The sequence below is a fragment of the Diabrotica undecimpunctata genome, chromosome 6 (genome assembly GCF_040954645.1).
Source record: "Diabrotica undecimpunctata isolate CICGRU chromosome 6, icDiaUnde3, whole genome shotgun sequence".
Classification (NCBI taxonomy): domain Eukaryota; kingdom Metazoa; phylum Arthropoda; class Insecta; order Coleoptera; family Chrysomelidae; genus Diabrotica; species Diabrotica undecimpunctata.
In genome coordinates, this window is record NC_092808.1 from 6,961,494 (window position 1) to 6,973,195 (window position 11,702).

The window sequence follows — 11,702 nt, forward strand, 5'->3', positions numbered from 1 at the left end:
TGACATAAAAAAATTTAAACAATTCTTGGTCAAATATTAATTGGTAGGGATGGGTAACGCGAATTTAAGCTTCCGTATCGGTGTGGGTACAAGAAACTATATTTGCTTTAAATATTATTATTCCAAGTTATTAACCAAGACCTTTATATCTGCTTTATAGTCTACAATAAAGTCGTTTCTAGAGCTAAACATGATAAAGTGATAAAGTGAAATTTTAGAAATAAAAACCCTATATTCCTTATGTATTGTTTCAAAGATTCATGCGATACATTGTAGTTGTATTTAAACACAATTTTTCTGTATACTAGTCGTAGACTTGGAAACTTTTTTTTGTAGGTCAAAAACTATAAATCTACAAAGTATCCCTTTGTCACACTCATCCCACTTAGATTTTAAAGCTGGCCTATTTTTTTATGTGGAGTACTAAATGATGATGCCATACCTTCATCTATGGACTTCATTTCCCTCGAAATTGCTTTTATGGTGCTTATATCTACACTTGTTGCTGTTGTAACAAGTTTCTGAACTTGTTTTAAGTATATTAGAGCTACGTTGCCCTTTTCGTCTTGAATAAAATACATAACATTCGCTATAATTTCTGGACTTTGCCCGGACAGAACTCTTCGATTCAATTTTGATTTAAATTCCATTTCATGCCACTGTCACTGTTCTTCAAGAAAACTCTGTCGTAGACTGTACCAACCGAGGTTTATACGTCGAATTGTCTACTTCTACTAATATATTTCGTAAGTAAGATTTCGAAAGTCGTTCCTAGATTTGACGATTAAGGCAGGTTTACACGTATCCAGTAACTGGCGCCATTTGCACTGGCACGACAGTGCTGGCTTGGTAGTGGCATCACGTAAACACTTTGTTGCGTGTTGCGTCAGACGAGAGCTGTCTGCCAGCGCTGGTCTATTTTGTGGTCCCCTCCACTCCAATCCCGTGCCAGCGGTTGTAGACACGTGTAAAAACATCGTCTCTGACGTACATTTTTGCAAACATAACACGACACTGACAATAAAACAAACGACTGACTTCTCCAAGTAGGGACTGGCGTGTCAGTGAGACTAGTACCAGCTACTGGATACGTGTAAACGTACCTGCCCAGCGCTGTCCTCGCTAAGCACTGGTAGGTACTCCAGTAAGACTGGCTTTAATAACTGCTTTTGTTTCATTTTAGTGTCCTATCAAGAATGATTGATGAATCTTCAGAAAAATTTAAAAATCAAAAGGTACCGGATGGTGAGTTTGGCGTACTGCAGCGTTTAACAAAAGTGAACAAGGAAACGGCATTTATTATGACTATGGATATGTTTACAGCGGGAGTTGACACGGTAACTAAAATATTTTAAGAGGAGGGTAAAAGTAAGGTTATATTATCCCATTTTTTACAGGCAAGCTATTTGAGATTGTGCATAATATATATATATATATATATATATATATATATATATATATATATATATATATATATATATATATATATATATATATATATATATATATATTGAGTATTTAATTCAAGTTACTGTACCGGGTGGTAGAACTAGGTAACTAGTGGATAGTTTTCGGGTTATTCGCTCAAGTTAGTAATAATAATAATACTTCGTCTAGCAATAAATTAGATATTTCTTTATTATATGATAAGTTGGCAACTCAGTTTAGGGCGTTGGAGACATTAGGTATAAAGTCGGACAAATACGCGGCTGTTATTTCCTTTAGTTGAATCGTGTCTACATTCAGATTTATTAATAGTATGCAGCGATTACCAGGAGGTATTGGATCACAGACTTCGATTAAAACTGCCGGAATCTCTACTATCGAAAATCGTCTCTAAAGCTTATTGCAATTTTTGAAAAACGAAGTCGACAATGAGCAGCACGTTTTCTTAACGGACGAGGGTTTCGACCTATCTGGTGCTAAGTCTGGTAAGTTTAAACGGAATGGTCCGACAATAACGATGAATAAAGAAAATGGAGCCCAGTTTCCTTCTGCTATGGGTTTAATAAACTCTCATAGCACAATAAATAGATGTATTTTTTGTGAAAATTCACACGAAAACAGCCACTGTTTCAAAGCTTGGTTAACTTATGACCAAAAAGTGAATATTTTGACAGAAATAGGTGCTTGTTTTTTGCTGTTTAAAAATCAGACAACAATCTCGAAAATGCCGCAGTCAATTAAGTTGTTTATTTTGTCATAAATAAATCACATGTGCCTTTAATGTACAAAGATCTATAGATGAACAAAGTAAAAAAGCAAGAGGAAAACAGATAGAGAATGATGGTGAAGCTGTGCCGAAAATAAATCAGTCGCTGGCTAACAGTGCTACTAAAAATGTTTTTTTGCAAACTTTGTCGAAATGAACTACTTAGGCAAAACGCGAGTTGCGCGTGTTTTAATAGATACCGGATCTTGAAAGACATACATTCTGAAGTCTACTGCTAGATTGTTGGGTTATCAATGTAAGCTCAAGATTAACCTTGTGCATGTATTATTTGGAGGCAGCGAACTAGCACAAAAACATGAATGTTATAATGCTATCTTGAGTTATAACAACTACAGCTGCACATTTGATGCGCTAGATCAACCCGTTATCTGTAGCGATACTTCTTCCGTATTTAATGCTCTCCAGATGGAAGAACTCAGGATACCAGATATAGAGATAACAGATTCCGGTGATACGTCTCTTATAGAGATTTTAATAGGTGTAGATATTGCAGCAAGGCCCCGAAGAAGGCATGTTTTAAGATATCGACTGGTAGCTGTAGAAACCTTACTGGGCAAGACCCTGATGGGAAAAATACATTTAGATCAACCGGACAACTATACCGAAGATATTTCACTTTTTATTAGCAACGCGTCGATTAGGCAGCTTTGGAAGTTAGACGCTTTGGGCACCAATGCTCCAGCAAAAAGGAAGATAAGAAAAGAAATAGCCTTAGCGGCAAAACAACTTTTCTTTGAGACGATTCAATAGATTCTAAAGGACGATATAAAACCAGACTGCTTTGGTTAGAAGGACATCCAGCATTACAGCAACTACCAAATGGCTAAGAAAAGGCTGGATATCACGTTGAAGAAAATGACCAAAGATGGATATCTTAAAGCCTACGGCTAAATATTTAAGGAGTGGCTGGATAAAAATATAATTGAGGAAGTGTTTGAAGAGCAGCTAAGCCGAGAAGGTTATTATTTACCCCCATAGGCCAGTAATTAAGCCAAATGGAGCATCTATAAAAATCAGATCAATTTTTGATGCTTCATCTAAGGAAAAAGACAAACTTTGTTTAAATCCGTGCCTTGAAAAGAGAGGTTAACTTGATTGAATTGATTCCTACTATTTTATTAAGATTCGAATAACAAGAAATCGGTGTAATCTCTGATATTCGCAAAGCCTTTTTACAGATTGAGATACATAAAGCTGGCAGAGATGTTCTTCGTTTTCTTTGGACATATGATGCGACTTTCCTTGAAAGGTGATGCTGCGGAAACAATCAGTTCCTTACAAATACCCGATAAAAACAACAATAAATTTTCACGTAAAATCTTTACTGGGACTTTTAAATGGATTACAAAAACAGTTAAACGCTTTGGAAGTTTTGGAAACCGTCCTACCAAACACTTTCCCATTCAACAACACCCTTACTTAATGAACAACAAATTTGATAATGCTAATAGACACTCCTGGGAAAACAAAATTAATGCAAATGAAATTCGCACCCTGTCTCACTTAACTGAATTTTTGAAAGATAAATGTCGAATGTTACAATCTTTAGAGACTTAAAAACAAAAACAGTCTGTAAATAAATCTAATAAAAAACAAAAAAAACTTAAAACAAAAAAAAAACAAAATCTTTTCTTTCCAACACATAAAAAAATGCGTTTTCTGTAACAACCAACAGAATATTTACTCTTGTGAATCTTTCCAAAGATTAACAACTTTTGAACGCTTAAATAAGACTAAAGGTTTGCAGTTGTTCATTAATTGTCTCAACAACAATTATTCTACAAGTGGAAATCCAATGACAAAAGCATTACTGATTCTGAAGAGGAATCATCATGCAGATTAGTACTGAACCACAAGAAAAAACTCTTGGCTTAGCTTGGAACTCTGCAAACAACAAAAAGATATACATTTTATGTTCGATTGCAAAGATATTTGATCCACTGGGCCTGATATGCCCAGTTACAATCACTTCCAAAATCATTCTCCAAAAAAATTGTTATTAAAAAAAATTTTCCTTTATACAAGGTTTATTAATAAAGAACCCTATCGGGCTACATCACAGAACGCTTGCGGAATGACTCTTCCATCATCAGTACTATCTGGATGTACATGTTAGAAAGTCATTAAATATGTATATGGGTGAAAACTCTTTAAATGCAGTTTGATTAACTTTGAATTACATTTTTGATATTTAAAAACTATGATGTTTAAGTTATAAAATTCAATTCCTTTTATAATAATACCTTAACACCACTTCGTGAATTAATTATTCAGTGTTATTAGCTAATATTGACAATTTTACTATTATTTCTTGGTTCATTCTATCAACATAGTCCCTCCAACTATAATGTCGTACTAATTTTATTCTAACTTTACATTTTTCTTTTTTTTTTTGATAATATTAAATGAAAAATCCGTTTCAGACGGGAAAGACACTTGGAGCGGTGCTATACTTTCTGGCCAGGAATCCAGAGAAGCAAAGCATACTTCGTGAAGAAGTTTTAAAATATCTTCCAGAAAAAGACACAGTGATAACAGCTGACAAATTGTCTGAAATGCAATACTTAAAAGCTGCCGTAAAAGAGAGTAATAGGATTGCCCCAGTTGCTATCGGAGGTCTCAGAACTACTACAAAGAACATGATAATTAGCGGTTACCAAGTGCCAAAGGGGGTAAGTAAAGTTTTGTAGCTGTTTAATAAAGTGCTGGATACGAATATGACTAGGAATATCTTCTTAATTCTTCTTGAGTTTAGGTTAATTGCAGGTTTAAATTGTGTACACGTGTCTTGTGTTTGGTTATCTCTCAAATGAGAATGGTGGAACCACAAAACCATATCCTTGATAAAAAATATGAAGTAGTCTTAAAAGAAAACCAAGACATTCGACAAGAACTAAAAGATGTGCAAAAGAACATAGAATGGCTAGGGATATAGAAGGAAGAAACTAATATGCCAATATCTACCCCACCTAATTAGCCTGCTAAATAACCCCAGTAATTGACAAAAAATGAATAAATAAAAAAACGTGCCCAAACTGATATAGATAAAGAAGAACTAATTGGTAAAGCAGTTGAATATAGACTTTGCTAAACTAACAAATAACGATGAAGAGTGAAAATAGAATAAGGAAAATGAATTAGAAGAAGAATGATTTAGATAATTAAATATTATTTGGAAAAGGAACTCATTACTTTAAAGTGTACCGTCTGATCAGCAACAAGTTGACATTTTTATAAGTTACCAAGTGCCAAAGGGGGTAAGTAAAGTTTTGTAGCTGTTTAATAAAGTGCTGGATATGAATATGACTAGGAATATCTTCTTAATTCTTCTTGAGTTTAGGTAAATTGCAGGCTTAAATTTTGTACACGTGTGTTGTGTTTGGTTATCTCTCAAATGAGATATCAAAACCATATCATTGATAAAAAATATGAAGTAGTCATAAAAGAAAACCAAGACATTCGACAAGAACTAAAAGATGTGCAAAAGAACATATGTAGAATGGCTAGGGATATAGAAGGAAGAAACTAATATTACAATATCTACCCCAACTAATTAGCCTGCTAAATAGCCCCAGTAATTGACAAAAAAGGAATAATTGAAAAAACGTACCCAAATTGATACAGAGAAAGAAGAACTAATTGGTAAAGCAGTGAATGTAGACTTTGATAAACTAACAACTAACGATGAAGAGTGGAAATAGAATAAGGAAAATGAATTAGAAGAAGAATGCTTTAGATAATTAAATATTGTTTGGAAAAGGAACTCATTACTTTAAAGTGTACCGTCTGATCAGCAACAAGTTGACATTTTTATAAAGTCATTGTCAAAAGCTAAATTTTTCGTATTTTTGGGAACTCTTAAATGTTGTTTAGTTATAATAGTTTTGTAGTTAAGTTAATATAGAATTGCAGAAGGGTGTTCGTATTACAATTCTAAATTGTTTCTTTTTAATGTTAAGAGTTGGCACTATCTGTGCATGTCAAGTATGTGCAACGAGTCAACAAGGAGTTAAACAGGCAATATTGTTAGAATAAAAACGTTTATATTTTTTTTTATTTTATTTAGAAAATCGCATCGACCAAATGGCCATTAGCGAAAAATTAGTGGATTCCATTTGGTACAATTACTTCAATACAATTTGGTTTATTAAATATTGTGGTACTTGTTAATGTCTTTCAAGAAATTCAGAGTATTGTTAAAGTTACAGTCTGCACCTAGAGCTTCTATAAGTGTTCCTGGTATCTTGTTATTGCTTCGTTGTTGATTGTAGATGGGACATTCACATAGTAGGTGCATTATTGTTAGTGTCGTATTACACGTTTCACATCGCGGCGGTTCGCACTTTTTAATTAAGTAATCATGCGTTAACCTAGTATGTCCGAGTCTGAGGCGCGTTACTATTATTTCTTGGCTTCTTGACTTAGGTAACACATTCCATGCCTCTATGCTGGGTTTCACTTGTTTTAATTTAGAATTCGACACATTCCATTTATTTTTCCACGCACTTAAGATTGATTTTTTTATATAAACTTTTATTTCCGTTGATACTGATGTGTTTACGATCTCGGAAACGTCACTCACTATCGCGTCTTTCGCACTATGGTCAGCAGTTTCGTTGCCTTTTATTCCTATATGGGATGGGATCCAGATTAAATTTATCTCATTATGATTGATATAAGCCTGAAGAAGGACTGTTTTAATTTTTTTTTAAAGCGGGTTTTTTGGATACAGTTGTCGGATGCTTTGTATGGCACTAAGTGAGTCTGTTAAGATAATATACAGTTCAGCTGTATAGATAGTACTAACATTAGATAGTTTGAATTTAAGGACCTTCTCTGGAGTTACTACAGACGCTCCCACACCTTCGGATGATTTTGAACCATCAGTGTATATCTGGGTATGATTTTTATAACGACTAATGATTTTTCTAAAATGGGAAATAATTAGATCAGGATTAGTGGAGTTTTTATCAAATGACGTAAGTTCAAAGTTATATGATGGTATGTTTTGAATCCAAGGTGGATTATGATCATATGTGTATGGAAGACATTCAGGTATGACAATATCAAACAGATGCAAATGGTCTTTTATTCTTTTATAGAAAGGTTTATTAGAACGGTGATTTGCATTAAGGTTTGGGTAATTGTCCGTAAAAGTATTTCTATAGACAGGATTTTTTGCATTATCTTTAATTTTTGTTGCATATGTTAGACTAAGGTAAGCTCTTTTATCATTTAACGACAATTCATTTGCTTCGCAAAGTAAACTTTCAATCGGTGTTGTACAAAAGGCTCCGAGGCATATTCTGAGTGCTGTGTTATGAATAGGATCGAGCTTTTTAAGTACTGATTTCGATACTGAGTCGTAAGCTATAGCCGCGTAGTCTAGCTGTGATCGTATAATAGTTCTCTATATAATTAGCAATGTACTCCTGTCTGAACCCCAATTCTTGTGTGCTAGAATTTTTAGTAAATTTAATCTTCTGTAACATTTACATGCTAGATTATTGATATGTTCTTTCCAATTCAACTTTCTGTCAAAAGTAACTCCTAGCAATTTTAGTGAATCTTTTTGTTGTAGTGATTGGTTGTATAGATATAATGAGATTGGTGTACTGACTTTCTTTTTAGAAAATACTATATATTTAGTTTTAGTTGTTGAAAAGATAAATCCAGTTTCCTCTGACCATTTTTCAATATCTAACAAGAAACTCTGTGCAAGTTGTGAGAGGTTGTTTAAGTTTTTGCTTTGACCAACTATTACGAGATCGTCAGCATATAAGCGGCCTTTAAGTGGAAGTTTTAAATTTCGTAGAACATCATTTATGGCAATTATAAATAGCGTAGGACTTATAACAGATCCCTGAGGAATTCCATTTTCCAATTCCACTTTTGACGACAAATTACCATTTACTCTAACTTGGATATATCTTTTATATAAGAAGTTTTTTTTAACGTTTATATTTGTCAACGTATCCTTTGAAATATTTAAAAGCAACTGCATTATCAAAGCAAATTATTTCCCACCAACAAGACCAAATGTCTTCCTCAGGAATGTGTGGTTCTGTACATACATTGCACATACACTCCCATACATTGTTCTACGTTTTTTTGTCTCAAAGTCTGATATTAAGAACTTAGCAGTTAGCAACAGAGTCTGTTAGTTTTAGTTTTATTATATGTCTGACAAATATATCCATTTTAATATGTTTTAAAGAAATCAAACTTTTGTTATTTACAAAATTTAAAGTATATTGATATTTGCTTTGAATGTTGTTGCATGAGAGCGGCTAACCACCCAAAAGAAGTAAGTCGTATTCCATGTTCATCCTCTATGGTGGCTACATATGATTTTTAGAATGCTTATTTTTTGTTTTAGACGGATGTAGTGCCAATGCATTTTTATACAACAACTTTAATAGACAAATATTTTAAAGAACCCTCTAGATACATGCCAGAAAGATGGTTACGATCTGTCAGTAACGAGTACTCAGCGAAAAACGCTCATCCGTTCGCTTACATGCCGTTTGGACATGGTGCCCGTTCGTGCATCGGAAGAAGATTTGCTACTTTGGAAGTGGAAGTGGCGATTGCAAATGTAAGTATGAACTAAAATTTCTTTAACATCATTAATATTTTTGTACAGTCGTAAGACTTTTATAACAATTTAGTGCAAGCATTTTAATAGTGTATCAATCCCAATTAAATCAATAGGGAGCATTTGCTTCATCAATATCGTTGCGCCAACTTCTCCGTGGTCATCCTCTCTTTCTTCTTTCAGGACGGATCCATTCCAGTACTCTCCTAGGCCATCTGTACTCTGGCATTCTTTTAACATGTCCGAACCAGATTAATTGTTTTCTTTCTATGTCATCATTGATATTTCTCTCCATTTTCATTTCGTTTCTTATTTGTTCGTTTCTAACTCTCTCCATTTTCGATCTACCGCAGCTTCGTCTCAGATAATCCATTTCTGTCGTTATAAGTTTGTTTCTATTAGCATTGGTGACGTCCCATACTTCCGAACCGTAAAGTGTAATGCTTTGGACTATACTACCGTAAATGTGTTTTTTGGTTTCTCGTCGAATTGTTTTTTACCAGAGAAGAGAGTTTAAGGCATGGGTCGCTGCTCTGCCCTTGTTTATTATTTCCCTGATTTCATCTGTGCTATTTCCCTTCTTGTTGAAAATGACCCCCAAATATTTGCAGGACTGCACGCCTTTGATTTTGTCGTCTTCCAAGACTAGGTCACATATTTCATCTGTTCCAACTGAGAGATATTCACATTTTGTCATATTCATGTTTAGACCTGCCACTTCATATTCTTCTTGCAGTTTTCTTACCATATAGCTAAGATTGTAGCTGTCTTCGACAATTACTACCTGGTCATCCGCAAAGAAAAGTGTATATAGCTTGTTTTCTTCCCATGTTTCTACATTTTTTTACTCATTTCACTAAGGATCTGTCCAAATAGATTTTAAATAAGGTGGGTGACAGACAGCAGCCTTGTCTTAGTCCCTTAGTTGTTTGAAAAGGAGAGCTGATTTCTTGTCCCATTTTAATTCTTGCAAAGTTTTGTTCGTAATATTTTTGAGTGGCGTTAATAAGAATTGGGTTTATTTTCAAGTTATCCATTTCTATCCATAGTTGGGAGATCGGTATTTCTCTGCACTCGTTTTTCCATTGCAATTTTTAATGTGAAAATATTATCTATAGTGGAGCGTCCGGCCCTAAATTCCTCTTGTTCTTTGGGTTGTTTGTCTTTAATATCGTAGTACTTTTGAGTATAGTCGGCCTATAGTAGCAATCACTGCGATCCCTCTATAGTTTTTAGGATCCATCTTTGTGCCTTTCTTGTGTATTGGAGAGATATACGATTGTCTCCATTCTTCTGGAACTTCTTCTCCATTTAAGCATCTTTCGAATAATTTTCGGATCATCTCAAACAGTTTTGATGATCCATACCTAATCAACTCTGGATGTATTCCGCCTGGGCCTGGAGATTTTTTTAATTTCATTCCCTTAACTGCTTCTTTCACTTGTTCTATTGATATTTCGATTCTTCCTTCTACTTCCTCTTGTTCATTTGTCTGTTTAAACCTTTCTCTTCTCTCTGTTAATAAGTTCTCAAAATGCTCTACCCATGTGTTCTCTGGTATTCTATTTATTATGACTTGGTTTTTTGTCGTTGTTCTCATCGTTTTTATAGTTCTCCAGGCTTCAGAGCTCTTTGTCCCTCCTATATGGTTGTCTAGGTAATGGTATTTTTGTTCCCATGCACTATTTTTCTTTTTGTGATATTTGTTATTTAGACAAATTTACACACGTCAGTGTTTCTTCGCCACGATTGAATTAATCTAATACTAAATTGGGTCCTTTTAAAACTGATAAAGTGACACTTTATCATAATTGTTGTTTTCAAAATCTTTCAAGAAAAGCAAATTGATGCTGTACTTTTTTTTGATATTGGTTTGAAGAATTTTTCAAATTGCACTATAATATGACTAAATAATATTCCTCTCACTTTCATTAAATGAGCTTTATGTTTGCAGATGATCAGAAATTTTGAATTATCTTGGGACCAGCCAGACATGAGATTTGAAGCCAGGCTGTTATACGGTTTCATAGACCCACTTAAGATTACCCTTAAAGAACTAAAATAAAGAAAAATACCTAAAACTAAGAAGATCTCATTTAAACTAAGTTATCTTAATTGATTTATTTTATATGTTCTGTTTGTTTATAGATAATTGTGTAAATATTTAGGTGTTTTACACAAGGAATGTTACTTATTTTTTATTGAATTGAATTATTGTAGATTTTATTTAATCTTGTTTATAATTACTAAGAGACATTTGTTTATAAAACTTTTTTATTTTTTAGATAACGTTTCAGTCCAGTTGTTTATTTTTAAATAATTATATATTGCGTATGTCTATTATATAAAAACCAATCCCGATTTCCCTATGGTATATCACACCATAACTTAAGAAAATACTGATTTCATTAATATTTTTTTAAAAAGTTTTCTAATGCGAGTAGAAGGTTGTTACATAACAAAAATTGCACCGAAAATTAAAAAAGTTCTCGTAGGTTATGCTTTTTGTACTTCATTGTATCAGAGAGAGGTTTCGAGGTATGCTGTTAGAACTGCAGGTAGTTAGGGTAGTTCTACAGGTACATCTTAAGAATTTTCTGGGTGAAATAGGTGACTAATATTGAGGTTATAGGTAGAATGTATCATCCAAGAGTTGTAAGTTCCTGAAAGAAGTATGAGAGGAAAACCAAAGTAAACCTGTGGGTGACACTTCTTCTTCAAGTGCCATCTCCGCGGCGGAGGTCGGCAATCATCATAGCTATTCGAACTTTGTGACACTTAGACAGGGCATTTATATTGGTTTAACTCAAGATATAAACTTAGGAAAAATGTTATTAGGAAAGCAACTTCGTATACTTAGTCAATATTAGG

The 11,702-nt window shown here is 33.7% G+C and overlaps 1 protein-coding gene across 1 annotated transcript in view; it reads left to right on the forward strand.

The window, feature by feature from the left end:
* The window catches only part of LOC140443450 (uncharacterized), a 60,457-nt gene extending 49,389 nt beyond the window's left edge, over positions 1 to 11,068 (forward strand). The window contains exons 17-20 of the mRNA XM_072534714.1: positions 1,184 to 1,337; positions 4,657 to 4,905; positions 8,613 to 8,831; positions 10,786 to 11,068. Of these exons, the coding sequence (XP_072390815.1) occupies positions 1,184 to 1,337; positions 4,657 to 4,905; positions 8,613 to 8,831; positions 10,786 to 10,896 (733 nt within the window). The 3' untranslated portion in view covers positions 10,897 to 11,068. The remainder of the gene's footprint in view (positions 1 to 1,183; positions 1,338 to 4,656; positions 4,906 to 8,612; positions 8,832 to 10,785) is intronic.
* The last annotated feature ends 634 nt before the right edge of the window (positions 11,069 to 11,702 follow it).